Source organism: Coloeus monedula (assembly GCF_965178545.1).
Source record: "Coloeus monedula genome assembly, chromosome: 3".
NCBI lineage: Eukaryota > Metazoa > Chordata > Aves > Passeriformes > Corvidae > Coloeus > Coloeus monedula.
In genome coordinates, this window is record NC_138783.1 from 92,555,895 (window position 1) to 92,580,774 (window position 24,880).

General features: G+C 44.4%; 1 protein-coding gene across 1 annotated transcript in view; it reads left to right on the forward strand.

Moving 5' to 3' along the window:
• Positions 1-7,655: 7,655 nt before the first annotated feature.
• The window catches only part of SH3RF3 (SH3 domain containing ring finger 3), a gene marked incomplete at its 3' end in the record, with an annotated part of 243,865 nt that continues 226,640 nt past the window's right edge, over positions 7,656-24,880 (forward strand). The window contains exon 1 of the mRNA XM_082278172.1: positions 7,656-8,066. Coding sequence (XP_082134298.1) covers positions 7,671-8,066 — 396 coding nt within the window. The 5' untranslated portion in view covers positions 7,656-7,670. The remainder of the gene's footprint in view (positions 8,067-24,880) is intronic.

Genomic DNA, 24,880 nt, shown 5'->3' on the forward strand with positions numbered 1-24,880 from the left:
AACATTTATTTTGGCAGCATTGTTGATTGCTGTTTCCCTTCCTCGATGTAACGAAGTCAATGCTGATTGAAAGAACACGTGTCCTCTCTCACATATGGCAATTAATCCTCATTCTTCCAAACTTCTACAAATAAAAGCCAAAGTTATTCCTAAAGCACATGCAAGAAAAGTTAATTCTCCTTAAAAAAAAAAAAGAATTTATTAAGTTAAAAGTGTGGTAGAGAAAGGAAGACTTTTACAGTGCACAGTATTGTTTCATGGGTTAACTGCAGATGGTTTGTTAAATCGATCATGCATCGATTAGCTGATGGTGAAGCAGCAGTTTCTGCTGGCTGGATGTGCTGGTTAAAGGAAAACACTGACAACACGGTGGTTCAGTTCCTGCTGGGGAGGGGACACCTGGAGTTTTCATTTGCAGAGTTGAGAACCAGACACCTGAGGACATGAACACAACTGTTGTGCCTACACAGTACGGGGCACACAGGTGAATGGGCCTCCAGAAAAAAACCTGGGCTCCAGGCAAATCAGGTTTCTTGGCTGGTTGCTGCAAGTGGTGTAATATTGATTAGATTAAATATTTATAGAGTAGTGTTTGGCTAAAACTGGAAGTATTAACCACCCCCAGTCCCCATGAGGGCACACAAATCCAAGGAATTCTGGTGTTGAGGGAAAGTTTACTGGCAACTTGTCCTTTCAAAGCAACTGCAACACAAGAAGATTAAACAGCTAATTTTAAACTGTTAAAAAACTGGAAATTTGAAATGTATAGGTTAACCACAGCAATCCCTTCTTACTCCCTGCAATGGATTTCTCTAAAGCAACTGTGCAGGCGTCTCACTAGTGGCAGGAGAGTGATGAAATAGTTTATCCTCTCACAAGTAAAGTGTGACAAGCAAATCATTACAGAGGATTAACCATGATGTTGTACCTGGGACTCTGCAGCCATGCAGCTTTGCCAGATGAGGCATGTCCTGCTTATAGCTGTGCTGCATCCACTGGGATGTGCCACAAGTAGGGACTGTGATGGATTCACACCAAAGCCAGTCTGTCACTCCCCTCCTCAGCTGGACAGCGGGGAGGAAATACAACAGGCTCATGAGTTGAGATAAGGACAGGAAGAGGTCACTCACCAGTTACCATCATGGACAAAACAGACCTGACTTGGGGAAATTAATTAAATTTTTTACCAATCAAATCAGAGTAAGATAATGAGAAATAATATCAAATCTTAAAAACACCTTCCCCTCACCCCTTCCTTCTTCCTGATCTTAACTCCATCACCAGTTTTCTACTTCCCCCCTCTCAGTGATGCAGGGGGACAGGGAATGGGGCTGTGGTCAGTACATCACACATTGTCTCTGCCACTCCTTCCTCCTCAGAGGGTTGACTCCTCACACTCTTCCCTGCTCCAATGTGGGTCTCTTCCACAGGGTGCAGTCCTGCAGGAACAGGCTGTTCCAGCATGGGTCTCCTCTGGGGTCACAAGTCCTGCCAGCAAACCTGCTCCAGTGTGAGCTCCTCTCTCCACACGTCCACAGGTCCTGCCAGGAGCCTGCTCCAGTGTGGGCTTCCCATGGGGTCACAGCCTCCTTCCTGTCTCCACCTGCTCTGACGTGGATTCCTCCAGGGATATCTTCTATCTGTAGGTGGATAACTTCTCTACTGTGGACCAACATGGGCTGCAGGGGTCCAGCCTGTCTCTCCATGGTCTTCTCCAGGGGTTCCAGGGGAATCTCAGCTCTGGCACTTGAAGCACCTCCTCCCCCTTCTGGTCCACTGACCTTGGTGTCTGCAGGACTGTTCCTCTCACATATCCTCACTCCTCTCTCCAGCTGCAGTGGCCCAGAGTCTCCCCCTCCCTCTTCTTAAATGTCATCCCAAAAACCCTACCACCCTTGCCTTGGCCAGCAGTGGGTCTGTCTTGGAGCCCACTGGTATTGACTTCGTAAGACACAAGGGAGCCTTCTGGAAGTCTCTCACAGGAGCCACTCCTGTAGCCCTCCTGCTACCAAAACCTGGCCACGCAAGCCCAATACAGAGACTTCGTCAGATATCCTCAAAGTTGCTGTTAATTTTACATGTGATTTAGTGAGAAGAAATCAACTAACTGGAAACAGTATTTTGGTAAATGTGGTAAACTAATTAATCAGTAACTGAAGTATCTTTCTCTCAATTTTTAACAAAAATCGGTTTTGCTAAGGGAAGAAAATTCAATCATGATTGACAAAGACAAAAGAAATAGAATGTGGGGTTTTATCATCTTACAGAACTGTAACTGACTCCCAGAGAGGGCAAGGAACTATAGTTCACTTTATTCACAACCTGAAAAAGTTCCTCAGGACTAGGATAATATTCCTCTTCAGCCTTTGATGCCATCAAGCTCATTTCCACAAAGATTAGAAGCTCCTTGCAGCATTCAAGTCAAAGCCATTGCAAAGAAAGTAGTCTCATAAATGCTTGAGGCCCTAAAAAAGTTGTGGAAAAAGCTGAACTTTACATTTTATAAAAGCCCAAGATGCATCTTGAAAGCCATGCCCAAGGAAGGTTCTACAATCACATTGGAAGGGCAGTGCCTTGCCAGAAGGGCTGGATTTGTTGTAAGAGCTACACAACACACAATGCCTCTGTCCGTATCTTAAAAAAATCCCAAACTACCAGGAACATGATAAAACTTGTCAGAAAACTGCAGTGATTTGATAGCTGTCATACTGAGACTGGCAATGGACAGCATGTAATCTCAGAAGACACGCCATTTTAATTCATAAGTTCATTGAAACAAAATCACTGTATAATGCAGTAATTTTCCTAATGTCTAGAGTTTTAACATTTATCTGTCATTTTTACAGTCAAAATTCATTCATTTTTTTTTCTGGGTTATTTTTTGCCTGGAGGAGTTTCATAAAAACACACTGATTACACAGACAAGGTGCAAGGGAGAGGACAGAAGAGCCAGTCAGGGCTGTTGGGGAAGATAAGGCAGGACAGCTGAAGTATCTGACAGTCCACTGCATCTTTCTGACCCGTGGCCTACATGACCAACATGCATGTAAGGAGATAGCAGAGGTACATGGATGTCATTCTCTTTCCTGATATCAATGTTTTGGTTAAACACAAGGTGAGCAAAGATTTTCTCCTCAGTATTAAAATACTGGCAAAGAGTAATTTGAGTCATACACTCACCTTAACCAGTCTTTTAAGTTGGAATTGAAAATAATCCAGAGTCCAAACGAATGGATTTTCTGTGACTGTGTTATATGGGAGAATCTCAGATACCCTCTCCAGACCTCGATGCAAGGGAAGGCTGTCACACGCATGTTGCCAGGTATTGCAACAGCCAATGTACTTTGTACTTTGGGGAAGTGGTCCTGCTGTAGCTTCCATAAGCATTTTCAGCCACCAATTCTGTACAATCTGTTCTTTGCCAGGTTACCCTCTCCATGTATAAGAAAAAAACCCTTTAGAGAGTTTATTGCTAGGTTTCTACAGTGGAGGGGGATGTATATGTACATGGATGGATGGATGGACAGATGGACAGAAAGATCAACTGATCTAGGTCAAAAATCTTATTTCCAGTCAAAGGAGCAGAGAGAAGATCCCATAATCAAACTTGTCTATTTTGCAGTTATTTTTGCAGTACTAATAAAATCTTGTATTTTTTATTAGATATACCTGATATTTTAGGTCAAATAAAAGGAAGAAAAGACAGAGCTGACAAGTCCTCCTCCTTCCCTCTGCTTAGTATTAATATAACTCAATTCAGAAATCCAAGAATGCCTTAATTTTTTGAATCTAAATATAAATAAAGTGATTAAGTATAACTGAATGATCATTTAAACATATAGAGAAAATGTAGTAGTAAAAATGAACTGGTGTGCATTCCACCATAAGTTTAATTACATTGAATCATTCTAAAATAATAATGCCTATCATTCTTATAATGCTTTCCAGGTTTGGGAAGAACCATAAAAATAAGAGCAACTCATTATTATTTAGTAGGCAAATGTTCCCTCATTATGCAAACTGAATAGTTATTGTGCTGTAGACTCTTAAAAGCAGAGCAAGCATACAAGCAAGAATTGAGAATGATTTCTGTGTAATCAAATCCCATTTGGTAGAAGACTGCAAAAAAAGTTGGGCATTTTCAAGAGCAGCATGCAAATACATGAATGCAATGCTGAAGGTGCAATGTTCACATACTGTCCCCAGAAATTGCCTTTAAAACCAACATAGATATAGCTACAGATAGCAAAATCTGTCAGTCTCTCCTGATCTGAAATGAATAGCAAGACAGATCATGCAGGGAAAAGAACCAGGAAAGCAGAACACCCTTTTTTATCTTTAATTGAGACAATGAGTAATACCTAGTACATTGTTGTAATTTAAGGACAACTACAAATGAAGCCTTGGAATGCTTCAGCATCACTCTACTCTCCTGCAACAGTATTTTGCTTTTTTAAAACTCTTCTTGTCTCCAGATACTCTTCACTCTTTACATCCACAGTGGGAGTGAAGCCACTTCCACAGCCTGAAACAGAAGTTGCTTATCAGCTGCCTTGTCAAATACATTCACCAAGGAATGTGTGGCAAAATGAGCAGCTACCCCCCTGTGTGTAAAGCAGCACCTCTGCTTGAGAACCGTGTTAATCACATTACTTACTTAGTTCACAAATAATCACTTCACACTTATAATCTGTAGCTAGATGTTTTGGCAGCTGAGACAGGGAAATTAATAAAACACACATTTGTTTAAAGTAAACCAGTTACATGTTCTCTATCTTTTACCATTCTTTTCCATGGGTTTTATCTCAGGCTTCTGAGAGTTTCATCTTTTTTCTATTTCCAAACTTAATACTCTGAGCATTTATTTTCCCAATATCTAATGTAATATTTCCCATGGTCTCTTTAGCAAGAAGAAAGAAGTATATGTGATGATATTTTTTTTTTCTTTCATTTCCTTTAGGCCTGGCCTGGCCTAACTCTCATTTAGGCCCAGGTACCGGGAGGCGTACAAACACACACTCAACTTTTAAGTGTGAAAATGCTTCTCTTGTCATCAAAGGATTAGGAGGTGTTTTTTCTAGTTGGAGCCCAACTTGCAAGTCTCTTTCTCCTTTCATGAAAGTGTGCTTCTATTGTTTCTAGTCCTTTGTGCCATTTCTGTATAAACCTTTCACTCTCCTAATCTTTGCCCCCCCTTCCTTTTTGCTTACCTATTTTTCATCTCATGTCCCATTTTCCCTTTCTCTGGTTCCCCATTTCCTGCATCCTCCTCAGTGTCCCTCAGCAATTCTTTCCCTCATTTGCAGTCCTGTGGGGTGGTTGGAGGGCTCCCTGACATCCTCTCCTTTGCAGGGATCTGATGTAGCTTTGTTTCTGCTGCTCTGTGATGGCAACCAGCTCCTGTTTAAGAGGGTGCTTTCCAGGTGGATTACAGCAGATTCTCATTTTAAGTGTGTCAGCAATTTCTTCTATTGAATCATAAATGCTTTGCACATCTGCACCATTTTAAAGCTGTTCCAGTAACAAGGCACCCTCTCATCATCTTTGGGTGCTGGATCTCCAGAATGCCTTGCCTGCTTTGGGGCTATGTAACTGGGTAACTCTGGTGACTGGGTAGTTTGGTTGTAAACTCTGGAGCAACCAGAAGGAAGGAGGGATGAAAAGTGTCCCTCTAATCACTGGAAGTATTCTGGTGTGTAACAGAGCACTTCTGGCTTTTATGTTTTGACAGTGGTATTTAAGTTTTCATCTCTGAAGGAAGCAATATGAGGTGCTGAAACAATTACACATTTCATTGCAGGTTTTCCAGTATTTCCCTCTCCTTGCTCCAACAATGCTTTTTACCCTTTAAGGTTCTCCACTACTCCTTTTTCTTAAATTAAGTTTTACTCCAGAGAAAGTTCAAGTCCTTGATACTGTAGTCCACATTTCTCCAGGAATTGGTATTACGTATAGTTTAAAACTGTTGTTTGGTATTCCTATCTTCACTTTCACACACAGTAATTTAGTAAATTTTACTATACAGTGTCTAGATTACCCTTATCACAACAGGTTTAACTTTCTGTATGCATTGGAAGTTAACTGTAGAGTCATGAAGCTGATAGAAAGATTTTGTGCAGCCATCGTGACATGGCTCTCATAAAAAGCCAATTTTAAAAGTGCCACTTAAGAGCGGCATTAGGAGGGCTTCTGCAGGCACTTGGATTGCAATCCTCAATTCCAGAAGTGCTCTGTTGCAGCACAGGCACAGGTACAGAAGACTGGGTTAGGGGTTGGACCACAAATGAAGAATCTCTTTGTCAAGATTACCACGTATTTCAGTTGTAATTTCTGGCTTAAGCAGGGCTCTAAATCATATTAATAGTTGAAAGTTAGCCAAAAAGAGACTTGTCAAATGAAATATTTATATGAAGAATAGGGCTTCTTTGGCAGCTTCTCTTAGGAGAAGCTCTGAGCATGGTCCGCATGTGCAAGTGGCTACATGTCATATTTTTAAACCTCCTGTGGTCAATAAGCACCACGGATGTGTAACTCCAAAATGCCAGGGTCTCTATCCTTACAGCACGGACTGACCACCAGCTCACACAGGACCGAGCACATCCTGCTGCAGCCTTCGGGACGCGGGTACCGCTACAGATTGGACGACACCCGGGAGGGCAGCGGGCTGGGGCACAGAACACCCGGCAGGAAGAGGAAGCGCGACCCTCGCTCTTATTTTCCCCTTTTTGGCCCCCACAGGGGTTGGGTAGGACACAACAACAATTAAAATACAATTATTTGGGGACGCCCAGGGGCACCGGGGGTGGCGGGGTGAGGCCCCGCGCCGCTTGCAGCCGCGCCCGCCAGGGGGCGCCGCGCCGCCAGGGATGGCGCGGCCGGCGGGGCCCCGGCTCCGCTCCCGGCCCGGGGCCGAGCGCTGCTCCCCGCGGGGATGCCGTGCCCGCCCACCCTGCCCGCCCGGCCGCCACCACCGATACCGCTCTCCGCGGGGCACCCGGCCTGCAGCGGCTCCCCTCCGCCCCCGCCTGGGTGCCCTTGGCTTCCCCGAAGGGTCTCCTCCGCCTACCCCCGCCTGTCCGGGAGCCTCCTCCGGGAGCAAAAGGAGGAGGGAATAGCGGCGGCGGCAGCGGCAAGCGGGCGGCGAGCCCTGCTGGGTCGGGTTACAGGGAGCCACGGAGCGGCGGCGAAGCGGGCGGGGACCGCCTGCGGGGCGGCCGCCGTGCTGCGGGCGCCCCCCCGGGGCTTCCCGCCGCTCCCCGCCCCGCGCGGAGGCGCGGCGGGCGCCTCGCCGGGCCCCGCCGTAGCTGCCGAGCCGCGCCGGGCGGCAGGAGGAGGCGCGGGCAGACAGGTGCCCTCCTCCCGAACCGCTGCTCTCCCCGCCGCTGGCATCGCTGCCGCGCCGCACGCCGCTGGGCAGCGTCGCCCAGGCAGCCCCCGAGGTCGCCGCCGCCCGCCGCCGGGGGCAGCCCCGCCGCCCCGATGGCCCCCACCGCCCCGCCGCCGCCCCTCCCTCGCCGCCGCCGGCCGCGGCGGCCCTAGGGGCGTCGGGGCCCTGCGCTGCCCCGCGGAGGGGAGGCGGAGGCGGCGGCGGCGGGGCGGGGGCGGAGGCGGAGGCGAGGGGGCGGCGGAGCGGCGGCGGAACGCCGGCGGAGCGGGAGCCGGCGTCGGCGATGGACGAGTCGTCGCTGCTGGATCTGCTGGAGTGCTCCGTGTGCCTGGAGCGTCTGGACACCACGGCCAAGGTGCTGCCGTGCCAGCACACCTTCTGCCGCCGCTGTCTGGAGAGCATCGTCAGCTCCCGCCACGAGCTGCGCTGCCCCGAGTGCCGCATCCTGGTGGGCTGCGGCGTGGACGAGCTGCCCGCCAACATCCTCCTCGTCCGCCTCCTGGACGGCATCCGGCAGCGGCCCCGCGCCGCCGGGGGCGCCAGCGGCAGCCCCAGCGCCGCGGCCCCCACGTACCCCCAGCCCGCCGCCGCCCCCAGCGCCGTCGCCGCCGCCGCCGCCTCGGCCGCCGCCAGCCTGCGGGAGCTGGCGGCCGCCAGCCGCAGCGCCCTGCTGGGAAAGGTGGGTGCCGGGCCGGGGGCGGGCGGGCTGGCAGCGCGGCCGGGCGAGCGCGCGTCCCCGGGGAGCGCCGGGCGGCTCCGGTTTGCCGGCGGGACGTCCCGCGGGCGGCGGAGAGTGTGTGTCCGCGGGCACCGGCGTGAGCCTGCCCTGCACTTGTGGCTGGTGTGGTCACCCCCCGATCTAACGATGGGAGGCTCGGCCGCGGATGCCCTCAAAGTACTCTGGGCGGCCGCGGGCGGCGGGAGCGGGCGGGACCGCCCCGGGACACCTCCCTTTGGGTGGGCTTTTCCCGGCTGTGGGGCAGCTGCTGCACCGACGGGCCTCGGAGCCGCCCTCGGTGTAGTAGAGCCGGACGTGGAGTTATGAACCGCAGAGTGCCTCGAAAGCGCTTTTATCCGGGTTGTCGGGCTGCGCCAGGTGCCTGTCAGGTGCAGGCAGGAGCCGGCTCCCACCCTCGCTGCCTGCGGGGGAAGTCTCTGGGAGCGCTCGGCCGGTCCCGAGCCCGGCGTGTTCCTCCAACCCCGGAATTTCCCCCTCCGCTCCCCGGGCGCTGCCGGTGCGGTTACAACCATACAGAGCCCTCCCGACAGCCGGAACGGAGCGGGGTTTGAAGCTGAAGCTTCCCCTCTCAAGGGAACGTAATTTCATTTTTATGTATAAGGTGTGTGATTTATCGAAGGCGAGTACTGCAGCGTGTGCATTTATTCATTTAACTCTTCAATCGAGTGCCCAATCTCGCGCCCTATAAAGTCCATGACAAGTGTTTCATTGGCTCAGAGGGAACAAGATCAGTCCTCCCAGTGTTCTGTATTGCTCTTTCATGCGATCTGATAAAATTTACTATTGGACGTCTTCAGGAGACTTGAGAATGGAGACAGTCTTAAGACTGTAAATTAATCTCACTTTTAATGTCATCTATATACTGGATATGTTTAATTGTCTTTGATCTTTCACGAAATCCACTTGAGATATAGTTTAGTGTACAGCCTTTTGATTTGAAAAGGTCAGTGTAGAGATTCCTTGTGAAGTTGTATTGCTATAGTAAATGTTTCAATTAATTAATTTCCTACTTTTGGTTTGTTTGGGTTTTCTTCTGAGTACTACTGTTTTGAAGTTTTCCCTACAGGAAATGATGGCAAATGCCATACATTGTTTCATAAAATTCAGTTCTGGAGTTGGAAGTGTAATATGCTAGGCAGCATTTCTGGAAGGGGAGATCCTTTATTATTAAACCATAGTCTTCAATGAGTATCAGGTATTTAATAATGACTTGTCCAATTTAAAGAAGAAAAGGCAATGGCATTCTGCCCTCTGCTTTTTTTTTTGCTTGTTATTCAACTCAGCTTAGTGCTGTAGCTTTGTCACAGCAGACGACTCCTGTCTTCTTGAGTTTCAGCATTACAGAAAGGGAAGTTTGCATTCATTAGGTAAAGTACAATATCCCATGGTCTGGTTTGAAGTCCAGGCATGCTTCTTTTGTGGGAGTCAGGGTCTGCTTGTTACACCTGCAGTTGTTTGTGTTGGAGAGGCAGGGTCTTGCACCCTCACCGTGCTTTTGTGACCATCCAACAAGAAGACAATCTCTGGTTATCAAATCTTCACGTCCTAGTCAAGCTTGCATGTTACAGTGGTGTGCACATGTAAGGAAAAGCTTGATGGGGAAAGCTACTTGTAAATTTTTAAGGAAGCTGAATTTTCATTATTTTGCCGTAATTTGTCAGGCTTTAAAAAAGTTGCTTCCCTAGCCATTTTTGCAGATATCATGTAGTAAATAAAAACACGTTGCATTCTATCGTTTTCTGCCTTTGATTGAACAGCACTTTGGTGAGTGTTGGCAGTTCTGTTGTCCATTTCTGTGAGTGTTGTTACCCATCTGAATTTGACAGAAAGCAAAATAACACGACCTGAGAATCACATTTTGACTGTTATGGTTAACAACTGCAATTCTTTTCCCTCTGCTGAGGTTAATGGGTGATTCTGGGGCAGTGAGTCTGCTGGGACAGAGTGGGTCTGTGAAACTGTTTGCTTGGCCTTTTGACTGATGGCACAATTTTATCCTGGAAATCAATGCAATGTGCTTGATCCTTACAAGGTTCATTACAGTGAAAGAAAGTCTGAACTAATCTGCTTTTAAAAAAAGCAGCAGGGGAGAATAATCCTCCTTGGAGCTGCTGATACAGCTGATTGCTGAGCAGTCCTGGAGACAAGAGTGCAGAACCTCTCTGTGTACTAAACAATAGATGGTACAATCCAGGCTAGAATCAAGCTCTTTTTGAGGCTGATACGGAAGAGCAGAATTACATCCCTTTCTGCCTTTCGTTGGTCTTTGACAGGTCAGCTGCCTTGAAGAGAGCGGAAATGATTCTTTGTGATATATATATGTTTCAGAAATTGCTGTAGATTTGCTGCCTGGGGTTTAAATGCAAATTACATTATCTTACTAATTATTACCTTTCATTTTAGATAATGCCGTATATAAAATAGGACATACCATTATGGGCTTTGTGGCTAGGAAGGAAACTGCTGATTGTGAAGTGTAATGGCAGAGAGCCAAGGTCACTTCTATCAGACTTCAATCTTGTCCAGATCCTTGGACCGATATGTTAGAGTCACACCAGGGATCTGTTTCTGTGAGAGTTTTAATTAACCGTAGACAACAGAGCAGGGCCAGCCTCTGTGTTGCTACCATGCCTGTATTTTGCTTCTGCACCTTATACTTTGGAGAAGTCGTCTTTGTGTAGATGCTGTTTTCTAAAATCAACACATGTTGATTATCACTTGAGCAAAACTGTGTGGGGTTTGTATTTCTTTGTCAGGTCTCTGGCCTTTCTTTTCCTGTAGTTTGTCACAGACTTGGTCTGTACAGACTGCTGAAAGCCAGCGTAAGAGGGGCTGAGCTGGGGGTGAACTGGCACAGGTGCTGTTTCTAAAGTTGTCCAAGACCATTCTTCAGAAACACTCCTGAAATGCTGTAGGTGTTTTGAGATACCTGGTACACATCTTCAGTGTGAGAGATCTGGAGGTGGCATGTACCTACTAATATATGCTTGTACAATATTTGAGATTCTATCAATATATAATGGTGTGTGACCTTTCATAAGCCAGTTAGTGACCCAATGCCTCTGTTTCAGCCTGTAAAAAACCAGTAGTCTTGTTCTAAATGATATAGCATATTTTGAGATGTTCATATTAAAGCTGTGTAAATGCAGAGTATGATATTATACGTTATAAAAGGGTCCAACTGCTGAAAGAGCACACTGGAAGAATGAAGGAAAGGAAACCCAACAACTGTGTGCCCCCCCAGGGAATAGACAGGAGGCTCAGAGTGGTTTATAATGGTAGGCCCATTACTCACAAGGTTATAATTTATTGGCTCCTCTGTTTCCATTACCACTGTCAGATTGCTTGGGGAATTCAGGTTCTGTCAAAGTAAATAGCTCCCTTAGATTGTTGAGGCATTATGGTAAATCTGCCTTCTTTACTGAGTGTGGAGTTTGGGGGTTTTTTTTAACAATTATTGCAGTTTATCACTTAAATTTTTTTTCAGCAGTTCTTAAGATCTAATAGCCAGCTAAGTGCATGCAAGTGTTTAGTAATTTCCTCCCAAACCAGGCGTCTTCCACTCCAGGTGCGAGGCTTATTGCTTGCTTCCTCATAATACAAACTGAGAACAGCATTTGCATGAAAAAGAAACAACCTAGAAAAACAAAACATGTCTCTTTTTTCCCAGAAGAGAGAGCCTGGCCGAAGTGATGGATAGGGGTGTGGTGCATTACCAGATGGGGTTGTAGGTAACGGTGGAGAGTAAGATGTGCATGTAAGGAGAATAAGGGGTCAGCATGCCTGAGCCAAGTGACGGATGGGCTCCACTCTGTGTTGCACGGGATGCATCTCATGTGTATCAGCTTTGCAGAGCTATTTCAGACTTTCAGGAGAAGGGCTGCCATTTGCTAGCCCTTGGCTTCACATGAGTGTTTTGCAAGCAGAGGGAACAATGCTAATTTGCTTTTCAGCTACTCTGTAGAAATTCTCCAAAAGAGACATTCAGTCACTTTTTAAGAGTTCTGCCTCATCCTAGGCTGGGTACAGTGGATTAAAAGAGTAGACATCACAGTATTTCTCCACTCCCCTGTTTCTTTCCTTTTTGGATGCATTGTCTATCAGGTGAAGATCCCACCCTGGATTATGCAAGAGGAAGCAGATGGAGTTTGGCGTTTATATGCATTTATATATATTAAAGTAGGATTGTGTAAGGGGCACGCTTTGTCTTGGGCAGAGGATACTCTTCAGCTTGCCTTTTTAATGGTCAGACTTGCACAGACTGGAGTGCTGTTCAGCACTGTGCCATGTACATAAACCCAGGGACGTACCTTACTTTTGTTCATTCTCTTTGATTTATTTGCTTCTGATGCTGTAGTTTTGCTGATCTTGAACTTTGTCATAAAACCATCCAAAAAAGAGTGATGTTCCACATGTCAAAGGCTCTGATCTTGAGGATTTTCTTTTTGTCTGGCAGACGGCTAAAAATGTGTTTTGACACAGGAGATTAACTACCATACTAAGGGTATTGTGAAAAATATAGCCAGGAGTATTTAAAACCCCAGTAATTGAAGCTGTCCTCACAGAAATGAGTGAGCATAGGAGAGGGGATTGCTGAGGGGCTGTGTCAGAAAAATTCATCATTCACTGAGCTCTTACACTTTTCAGAAAATGTACCATTTGCAGGTGTCATCTTCATGTCCATTATGTTTTCCAGAAATGGAGTATTTTTACTTGTGATTTTTACTGCGTGATGGTGTTATTTTACTTGCACGCTAGAAAAACGTGATGTGACCCAAGAGTGCCAGTGCTGACAGTGGACTTTTTCTTCTGAATTGGGATGGCCAGCAGTGGCTCAGTCCCTATTAGTTTGTGTCAGTAGGACATGCCTCTGTAGGACTCTTGATGTCAAATGTGAATGCTAAGTTTGATCCCTGCACGTCATCCTTCTGAATGATTCATGACGAACACTGGTAACATTTAGCATATGACAGCATTCCATGTTCAGTAGTTGGTTACTCAAAGACAGATGGATAGGCTTGCTCGACTCAGCCCTAAAGATTTTGTGCACGTTTCAACCCTGGCAATTTTTGCCCAGCTGCCCTAAAGCTCTGCTGTGGTTTCAAGGCACATGCAGAACGTGGTCATTGATGTCTAGTGAGCTGCATGACCGTTCTGAGCTTCACGTTTCCCAGATGAAAACTTGCCCCAGTAACACTAGCCCACCCTCACATGCTTCTCAATTTTCCAAAGGAAGCTGCCCTACAAACACAGAATTGCTACTGGAGAAGCTGGGTTTTGGGAAAATTTAAAAGTGCTGGCTGTATACACTGAAGCTACAATGGTTGTTTTCTGCCGTTGAGTGGGGTTTGGCAGAGATGCTGCACTTTGTTTGCGGGGAGCGTCGGGATGCACAGGGATGCAGATATGCACACTGTGTGTGGACTGAACAGTACACTGTATTCCTTGTTTCTAATCTTATCAGTTCATGTTCAGGCAGACTCCTGGTTCTGGCTGGGTGCCCAACAGGTCAGACAGGCTGCAGACACTGGCTGTTAATGCCGCGTGCCTGTACTTGCAGGTCAGGGGGAGGCTACGCATGCTCTTTCTAGATGAAGCTGTGTCCAAACGATCAATAAGCTGCCACATAACGTGCTACAACAATATTTTATTTATGCCATGGAGGATTTCTTTCTCTGAGAAGGTATTTTCTTATACAGTGGAGTTATTTTTGTCTGCTGTCTCATAATTTTAGCTTAATAATCCCATTATAATTTCAACTTGAAAAGGCTGGGTACTTCTTGAGTTTTGCACTGTTGTATTTATACTGTCTCCTCTAATTTCACTATTCTGTTCAATATTTCATGCTGTTTCTGTTAAGAAACAGTGCTTAAATTGCAGATAAAAACCATAGTTTACTCTTGCACTTCAATGACCCACCTGAAATATCTTTGGCTGTGAGATGTCACTTTCTTTCGAAGTTGTAGATCATTCTTAGAAGCCTTTCCTTAAGCTTCAGAAGGCTTTATAACTAGTATAAATCATACATATAAATCAACTAACTCTGATCAATGTCTTTAAGCATTGCAACATTGTAATTGATGACCTCTAGAGCCCTGGATTCATTCAGTGTTCAGGGACTTTGTGACTTCTGCAGACCACAGCTGCTGGGGATGCACGTGGTTTCAGCTTTCCTGTATTCACTAATCACATATCAAGCTAAATTTTTGCAAGCGTTTTCAATGCAGTCTTGTTAAAATCTGATATTTTACAACAGGTTTTCCCAGTCTGCCATGAGCTGTCATGGGAAGAACCCAAGAATAGTTCTAATAGGACATGAGAGCCTGGACAAAGATAAACTACAGGATTTGAGAAAGTTGCATGACCTTGGCGTTGCCCAGCTCCCACAGCAGCTGTGCTTCTGCAGCTGTGGAGGGAGTGACGGGGAGATACAGTGCCAGCTGAAAGCTACCTATTTATTCCTAGTTTTGCATCAAACCAAACTGCTCCTAATGACAGAATCCTCTTGCGTGGAGCAGCCTGGTACTTTGGCTGGAAAGTTACTGGTCTGACCATTATACAAAAGAAAAAAAAAAAGGGATAATTAAAAAATGAGAAAAATTTCTTTCTAGTGCATCATGCAGATGGTCCTGGGAACAGGTTCTCCCCACATACCAGCCCCGTATCCTCTTTCTTTTGCTGGTTTGGATTCCTCTGACATCTTGAGCCATGCCTTTTCCTGACTGTATGGGGTGGCGAGGGGGGGGGTTGCTGATGGGCTAGTTTTACTCACTTGGCTCCATTACAGTCTTCCTCAGCAGTAATGTTAAAATTGGTTCCTCCTCTTTGGGAGAAGTTTTGCTTATGTTGCTAGAGGATTTCTGAAAAACCTTTAAAATTGTTTGAATAGCTTTAAAAAAAAAACCCTGAGCGCGTGCCTAATAATTTAATCTAATTGTCTCTGCATGTAATTTGAATGTTTTTATTCTGTTAGAAAGAACAAACATTAATTTAATGATACATGTACATGAGATGGCTTAGGGGAAGAACAGAAGTAGGGAGTATTACTTTTGGTATTAAAAAGACATTTTGTTTTCAAAAGCAGAGAGAAAAATGTAAAACATCTGGAATCAAGAGCACTTTCTGCCCAGTCTTTTGAGCATAACTTCCATTGGTTCCACAGAACTTGCTGCTCACTGATTGCTGTTAGCTGGGTGACCTGTGAACTCAGGTGATGGGCACCTGAATATCTGCCCAAAGGAGCTGATGGAGCTCTTCAGGGGGTCAGCGGAAGGACTTGTCCCCTGGCACTGGGCTCAAGTCTTTCACATCTGCAGGCCAGCTACTGAGGGGTTAAATAGGGAAAACCTCGCTTGGGTTTGTCTTATAACCGGTTTCTGGCACTTTCAAAGCATGGGTTGGCCCCTTCTGAAGTTTGGCTTCTTGTCCTGTTGGAGTGGTTGGGATTTTTGGTGCAACTGGTCTGTTTGCATGTGGTTGACTGAGGGCAGGGGTTTCTGGGGGATGCAGATCCTCATGAACACTTTAAAGCTGTTTCTGCAGCAGGTCTCCATCTTGTCCGATTTTGGAAATGGGAGGGCTTAGCTGTCTGGTTCACAGCACTGGGTGCCAGGAGAAGGAAGGCTGTGAGATTCACTAATTAATAAAAGGGAGAGATGGAACTGTTTTCTTTCACCATGGTGTTTTCATAATATAATTTGACTCAGGAATGCTGAGGAATTTTTTGTCTGCTTGCAGTGGCAATGGGACAAAGGTGCAAAACCCTTTCCTGCTTTGCAGCTTTCAGCCTTTTTTTTTGTTTTGTTTTGTTTTGAAGATACCTTAAGGATTTGTGGTAGGGAGGAATTTGTCCCTCATGTTGGCTGTCAACAGAAATATGATTTATCAGACAAGTGAAACTAATACTGTATATGGTTAAGGAGTGCCTTTCTGTGCACAAAAATGGTATTTATGAGAAGAGGTTGCTTCTTAGTCAATGCTTAGAGTGTCTTTCCACTGCTACAGCAACAAGCACAAGTCTGATTATTCAGGCAAGTTAGCATACATTTTTTTTTCCAAGTTTTCTGAAAATCTGATGCAAACTAATATGAATTTGCCATTGCTAATTTTAGAGTGGTCTGCTTGTATAAGATAACAAATCCCAGTTTTACTTTAAAGAGAAAGTATTTTAACAGAAGGCTGGCGAGATTGTTACCAAAATGCTAATGATTATTTCTCCTACAGTCTCAGTTATTTTCAGAGGGAGGACTAGAATAGATACATAATCTGAATAATATTGATTTTAATATGTATTACTGTCTCATTAAGCTGTTATAGTCTTTCCCCTTCTGGACAAAGGTTCATTAATTGCTGCGGTTGATGTATCATTAAAGTGGGTTTAGGTGCAAAATGAATAGAGGGAAAGAGAGATCTAAAATGTTGACTGTGCAGTAGTGGATGAACCTTTGGGTTAAGATATTACAGTCCTAACCAAATGAAGGAGGCACTGCTGTGTTTGATATGCTGCCTCCTGATTGCCTTCCCTGCAACAGCCAAGAAGTCGGCCAAACACAGGCACTATTGTATTTACTTTCCTAAATGATCATTTCAGTAAATACTATTTAATATGTTTATTTGTGGATTACTTTCAGGCCAATTCCAATAAAAAAACTCCTCTGTAACCTACTATAAAAAGACATGATTTTATAAACTTACTTTTTAATTTCTAAATTAATTTTGAAATAGCTTTTAGCAGGCTGCCTCTTTACTGGCTGCCTTCATATGTGTTTTGAAATGCTTTTATTTCAACCTGTACCGGGTTTACAATATTGTCATCCTTATAAGCAAATCAATATGTTTTCATTTCCAATAACAGCAATAATTTATGAATTTGTAGTTATTTTAATGCAGTGAAGTAGCAGGAATCAGAGGGAAGTAGAAGGAAGATTTTGCTTTGATTGTGTTTTGATTGACTTCAACTAACATCTAGTTGTCTGTAAATACGATACACACAAATATAGGCATGTATACTATATATATTTATATCTACATATATATCTATATATCTGTATCTATAGATATAGATATATATCTGTCTCCCTGAATGTATTTTTTTTTGTCAGAAGGGCCTCTTCCATGCATTCTTGTATCCATATCCAATCCAGTAAACTGTGCATTATTGTCAGACATGAGTGTGTGTTGTGTCACAGCGCAGTGGCTGGTCCTGCCACATCTCTGGACATGTGCCCATGGGTACCCCTGTTGCAGAGCACGTGTCCTTGAGGGATCATAGGAGTGCACATATGCAGTCTCCTCTTGCACCCCAAAAATACAGATCTGTGCTTGTCATGTGAGGGAGAAGGGATGCCCAGCAAGGGGTTGGCAGGGGAATGGGTCCCAGTGTGCTGCAAGGTACCTGTTCCTCGAGGATGCTGGGACGTGTCGTGACAGGCTCTTCTGATGCTTGTTGCTGAGCATCCTTGTGATTTCATGCTAAAATGTCACGAGATGAGACACAGAAATAGTGTAGACTTTCCTGGCAGAAGTGTGATCTGCAGCATGTTGAGTGGGCACAATGCATCAGCGCTGGGGCTGCTGCTCCTTGGCCAGCTCTGTGTGGGAAGGGTGCAGCACTGTGGAAGAGGTAGATGAGGACATCTTTGTGTTCAGTCCAGAGCATCTTGCATTTCAGCCAAGAGTTTTTGTGTGGAAAGCCTGATTCTTTTGCATATGCTCTTTCTGAAACAAATCATAAACCCCCCTGGGAGAATAGAGTCATACACACGTCATAAAATACAGTAAAATAGTAGTTGACAAACATGAGATGAAATTTTTTTGCTTATTCTCTTCTGCTGTGTAGGTAATTATGGTGTTAGATTTTAGTAGGAAACATCTGATTATTTGTATTTCACAGTTATGCAGCAATTTAAAATCTGAACCACTTACACCTTTTTAACAATTAGTAATTTTTTCGTAAAAGGAAAGCATGTTACCTTTGATCTATAGTGCATAAGGGAAAATTCATTTTTTCCTAGTTAGAGTTTTATTTGTTCTTTTGATAAACACAGGACTTCCTTTTATGTGCAGTTAGTCTCACTTTTATCTGAGTGTAAACTTCCATGAGGGTCACTACTGTTAAAAATAATTCAGCACATTTTTAAGAAGGGACTGTGTAGGTTTCATGATCTGTAATAATCCTCATCCCTGGCTTCTAAAACCAGGAAGCAAGTAGCTAAAGGGAAGGTTGGTGTCTTCCTCCCTTTGTCTTGTCAGCAGCCTACTACAAGAAGTACAGAGCTGTTCAGAGCCACATTTGGTGGTGTTCAAGAGCAACATTTGCTTTCCAGTTTCTCCACTTTTGATGTTTGTTTCATATGAATTTTATACTGTTGAAGTTGCTGTTGCTAAGAATTGGTTTTGCCTGTTGCATTAAAAAATCCCAAAACAACGAAATACAGTATTGACTTTGCTGCCTTGTGCAGTGTGCAGAGCTGAGAGACAAGCCCTGTCTTCCCCCACGAATGAGAGCAGGAAATAGGTTTGGTGCCACAAGTCACTGTGGTTGTCTGGGGGACTCGAGGCAGTTTGTCATGCTGTTTAATGCATCTCCTCTCCCAGCTGTTTCACCCACCTTTAAAAAGTTACAAAAAATAGGAATACCAGAAGCAAACTGCTTTGTTGGTGGTGGTAACAGAAGATCCAGGGAAGGATCTGTGTCATCATGCCCTTCCTGCAGTGTTTCATCACCATTGCAGACATCCAGCAGTCAGGAGTGGGCAGGAACAGCCTGTCCAGGGGCTGGGCTCTGCTTCTCCTGTCCTCTTTCCCTCTCCACATGAATCCTCACTTTTCAGTGGGCCAGGGCACCTTTCTGTGCCTTCACTCCTGCTTGTTGAAGTTTTAACCTCCCAAATTAGCACATCCTCTCTAGCCTATATTGCAGAACCCAGCTTTCAGGATGAGCATTGTCACCTTTTTTTCTGTGTGATGAGCTCGTAGAAGGACACAGAAGATGAGCTTCTTCCACATGGATGATGAAATGCTTCATGAGTCACTGGGGATGCTAGTAGTCAGGGACCCTGGGAGAGGGGGGTGCTTGGTGGTAGCTAATGACAGGATGACTGTACCATGTAGAGTCATACTGAAAGGCGGCATAGGGCTGGGCAGAAAATGAGAGAGGATCATTTTGGATGTTTGGTTTCCTGTGGGAGCAGGGCTTGTGTGATAAGCCTAATCTTAAAAATATGAGGGGAGTGTTTAGGGAGAATTTGCCCCGACAGTTTTGTAGGTTAGTATTCAAGTGCAGTCAATAATAACACTAAGAAGATTTGGAGGCCATGTTGAACTTTCTAAGTCTTTGTACCCATCTGTCTGAGCTCAGAAACCTCTGCTGTGCCAGGGACATGATCAGCTGCTCCCTCATTGCTGCAGCAGGAAAGGAGTTGGTGGGCTTGTGCCATCGTGTATTTGTCATGAAATTAACACTCCCTAGACTCAGCCTGCTTTGACCACTCTTCACACAGGCCACCACCTACTCAGAAAACAGAGACAGGGGCAGTTGTCCCCGGCCAGTAAACACAGGAGGAGAATTCAGGGTGCACAGAGGTGACAATAAAAGAGGCACAATACCAAGGAGAAGAGGGGATGTTCCCAATGGCTGATGTTCTTCAATTCTTTGTAGTTCTTTGTTTTTCATCAAATGAGGCTTAAAAATTCCAGGTGGTATTCCATTTGTTCCAGCCTCCTTCATGTGTTTTGGCTTCTTGTTAGTTAGATTTTATACAAAATAGAAGTTTAAATTATTCCATTCTCAAGTGAAGGGATGAAAGGAAATTACCTTAAATTGCACTAGGAGAGGTTCAGATTAGATATTAGAAAAAAAATTTCACTGAAAGAGTGGTTAGGCATTGGAGCAAATGGGTCACCGTCTCTGGAAGTGTTCAAGAGGCATCTGAATGTGTCACTTGGGGATATGGTTTAGTGGTGATTATTGTGGTGCTGGGTTGATGGTTGGAGTGGATAATCTTGAAGATCTCACCTAACCTTGATGATTCTGTGATTCCCTCAGCAATACCCCTCATGTAGTGGGTAGTTTCTACACTAGAATGCTGCCCTGCCAGAGGGGGCTTTTCCTATTTAAGTTGATCATTTGAGATTAATTTGCCTGGTTATGAAAATTGTGGGGAAAGAGGTTTTTTTAGGATGTTGGAGAAGTGTATTTCCTTTAATACTCCCTATAGCTATCGTCGGGAGACTTTTTGTTGATGCAGGGGCTGGGGTGAAAGGAGCCTGAGCTCACAGTTAAAATAGGAGATAGCAGGAAACTGGATAGAGCTGAGTTCCTCAGCTGGTCTGATGCCTTTTTGATGAATACGTGCTTCTTTGATTCAGTCAACTGTTGAGTTTAAAGTTGTGTATAGTGATGCTGATTCCCCAAATCAGTGATTCCTGTTCAGTGCTGGTGAAATAAACAGAAGCCAGACACTGAGCAGGAACTGTGGTCAGCCTGAAGTTGTTTCATTAGTGTGTAAACTCAGAGCAATTGGCAGTGAGCAGATAAAGATCAGAATGAATCTCAGGTAAAACAGTAAAGGTTACTTCAGGGGTGGGGTTTTGTGGTTTTTTTCCTTCCCATGAAGAGTTTAAAAGAGCATTAAAAGATGCCTCTATAGCAATATTTCATTTTTTGATGTCATGTAGCTGCAGACCCAAGAAAATAATATTATGAGGAGATCCTGATCCTTGTAATGTTCAGTATCCTAGCTGTTTAGTAGCTTTGTCTTAGTGAGCTTCAAATAAACAAACACTCTTCTGGTTTTTATGGCTTTTTTCAGTAATTAATGAAGGAATGTGAGTAATCTGCTACTTGGCAGATCTGCTCTTTAGGACTCTGACTCTGTTTGGTGGGAGGTGTGAGAAATCACTACCATAGTAAGTAGCAGTATCGTAGCATCTCAGTAGAACCATTTTTGAGAGTGTTGGTGGAATAGTTGAGACTATTGCTGGAAGGCAATAGTCTCCTTCCTTGGAAGAAAAGCTTGACAAACATCATTCAAATAGCTTTGCTTCATTGACCTGGTGAAAATATTATTCAAGATAATGGTTTGCACAGATGGAGTTGCTGTATTACTTCACTGTAGGTCTGTCAGGTGTTACTATTTTCTGCTCTGCATGCCATGAATAGATTTGCTTTTTCTCTCTCATTTCACATACTTGCTTTCTTTGCACATGCAAGAAGCAAAAGGAAACAATTCTGCCAGGAATAAAGGTCTCGCATGGAGGCTGTGTCCTCGTCACCACGTTCCCCATGGGTTCAGGCCATGGAGGGGTTTGCTCCTGTTGGGGTGTGGGAGGATGCACTGTGTTTTCACTCAAGCTTGATGGGGGGTGACAGCTTAGGAAACCCCCATGGCCCACTCCGTGCCCTTGTGGTGTCCTGTGCTGCTGGTGCCCCTTGTGCCTGAGCAGCAGCAGGACAGTGTCCCCATTGCCGTCTCCCCTTGACATTGTCTCTGCCCCATTGCCATCACCCCTTTGTCCCAGGACCCTCTCTGTGTGGGGCAGCAGACAGCCTGTGGAGCAGAGCTGTTTCTGAGCTCCTGACACTCCCTATTCATTTTGCACATGAGCAGCATTGGAGCAGAGATGGACCAAATGCCCAAATGGAGATGTGGACACCATGTGGTGTTCCTTAGGGTTCTTTATTGGGACCAGTACTGTTCAGTAAGTTTATTAATAATGTAGACAGTGGGATTGAGTGCACCCTCAGCAAATGTGCTGATGGCACATGTAAAGTGGTGCCATTGATATGCTTGAGGGAAGGGATGCAATCCATAGTATCCATGACAGGTTTAAGGAGTGGGTCCATGTGAATCTCACAAAGTTCAGCCAGGCCAGCTGCAAGGTTCTGCACCTCTGGCAAACACCACTATCACCACAGACTGCGTTACAGAATGGACTGAGAACCACTCTGCCTAGAAGGACTTCGGGATACTGGTGCATGGAAAGCTAGGCATGAGCTGACAATGTGCGCTTGCAGCCTGGAAGTTCAGATGTGTCCTGGCCTGCATCCAAAGCAGCATGGCCAGCAGGTTGGGGGAGGTCATTCTGCCCTACTTCACTCTCATGAGACCCCACCTTTAGTACTGTGTCCAGCTCTGGGGTGCCCCATACAAGACAGATATGGACCTGTTAGAGTGGGTCCAGACGAAGGCTGGAGCACTTGAGGACAGGCTGAGAGACTTGGGTTTGTTCAACCTGGAGAAGAGAATGTTCCAGGGAGCCCTTATTACAGCCCTCCAGTACCTAAAAGCAGCTTATAAGAAAGATATATAGAGACTTTTCTCACCAGGACCTGTAGTAATAGGATAAGGGTAACAGCTTTAAAGTGGAAGAGGATAGATTTAGATTAAATATGAGGAACAAATTCTTTACTGTGGGGGCTGATGAGGCACTGGAACAGGTTTTCCTGAGATCTTGTGGCTGCCCCATCCCTGGAAATGTTCAAGGCTAGGCTGGATGGGGCCTGGAGCACTCTGGTCAGTAGAAGTGTCCCTGTCAATGGTAGGAGGATTGAAACTAGATGATCTTTAAGGTCCCTTCCATCCCAAACCATTCTGTGATTGTGTGACTCTATGATCAGAGAATGAGCACAGAATACAGGACGTGAGACACAGCTACAGACAGTGAAAAGTAAATATTGTAAAATGCATGTGTATGTTTTTCATGAGGTTACAGTAGTTCACATATCTACTGTTGATTCTCTAAACATCTTGATGCAGTATGAAGATGCTGCAAGGAAAATTATATTTTCGTGCTGAATGGTTTATTTGGCTATAATGCTTCCAAATTGAATACAGAATTGAATAAAAATGGAGTCATTCTCTTATCTTTATTCCATCACAGCTTTGCTGCAGGAATTATTTTGATTTGCAGAAGAGTTTATAGTGGAAAAACCATTTGACATTCATAACAAACATAGTCTCATCTTTAATGGATTGTTTAAATTTTGCAACGTGTGTTCTGTTTCTGAACAATAATAGTAAATTCTTGACCTTATGTTACAGTTTGCAGTTCTCCAATAAATACAGGAATATTTAGTTAATGTTTCTTAACTCCATAGAATCCTTCATAGAAAACAGTAAATACCTGTGCTTCCTTTGTGGATGAGAAGTTAAAGCACAACCAAAGGGACCCACTACCAGCACGGCAGAACCAGGGAGTGATCACACGCCTCCAGACTTGAGCACTGTGCTGTTGTGGCACTTGATGCACTCAAGCTCCTGTCATTATCCTCATGTTTGGAAGGAGCGTGACAGACATTTCACACGAGTTCCACCTCCTTTGCTGTGTGCTACAGCTCTCTTTGGCTTATAGCCAAGTTTAGTTACTGTAGTTGCTGAAATTGTTTTCCTGTTCTATTTCCTAGTATTAAATTGCTGTAAAATTAACTGGAAAACTACTATTATGTACCCTGTTTCTTTCTTTTGTCTTCACATTCTGGGTATTTTTTGTTTGCATGTGTTTATTTTTCCTTTATTTTCTCTTCTATTGCATCTGTGAAGCTTTTGTTCTCCATTTTCATGTCATTTGACATATGAGAGAAGCCAAATAAAATATTTCACTTTTCTGTTTCAAGTTAAAAACCAGTTTTTATGCTGAACAACAACTGTATTACAAGGAAGCCTGATGTGCCCTCAGTGCTATTACAATATGTTGAATAAAAGGTAATTTAATGGAAACAGCAGAGTGTTTGAAAGTTCACTGCATGAAAATTGGATTTTTGCCTTTTATTATTTACATTGCACCTTATTCATATTTAAGGCCACAGGGATTATCATCCTTCTTAATGGCTTTATTTAATAAAGACTTTGCATTTCACAGTATAGGATCTAGCATGGGCTTCAATCTGTTATCAGGATTTCAATTAACTAGCTTTAGCTTCAGTTGACCTATAAATCCGATAAATATATCTAAATAATTAATTTGCTTTTACTGGCTGATAGTGGCTACTTTTAAATACAGCTGCTATGTACTCAGCTGCTGAATGGTATAACCATGCTCGTAACTTGCTTTTATTCTTATGATTCTGAAGATTACATATGTCTATTAAAGTGACTGGCTAGGCCAGGACTGGGCTCTCAGTTTAAAAGACCTGGTAGAGGGGTTATAGTTATGGCTGAGGACCATTGCAGCTGGGATGCAAGTGCGCCTTGAGAGGAGAGGCTAGGAACAGGTAGATGTTGTGGATCAACACATCCCTTAACTGGAGTTAATCATCCTTTGATTGTGGTTATGTACATTGTAAACCAAGGGTTGGATATAGTCGATTCTAGGGTGGAAGAGTGGTGATAAATACAGGAGACTGAATGAAATTCTGTTGCTCTTACATTTGGGTCTTCCTTTCATCTATGAAGAATCATGCACCCGTGTATGATGTATGTAAGTATGTATGTATGCAGTCAAGGTTGGGGTTTTTTTTGAGTGACATTTAAATCTTGCTAAGCACACAAAACAAATAATGATGTTAATTTTTTGCTGCATCCTTTTGGGTATTGAGAGAGACTGAAATTTTATTTTAAGTGAGCATTATAAACAGACAGGCTTGAAAAGGGGTGCCTCAAAAGTACAGATATAGGGTCTACCGCTTCCAATATTTCCTCCTGTAAATTCACTCTCTGCACACCAAAATATTAATACCCTGAAATAAGGAGTCAGCCTCATGCTGAGCTCTGGGGACAAAAGAAGTACCAAATAATTAGTTTGGTAGGACTCAT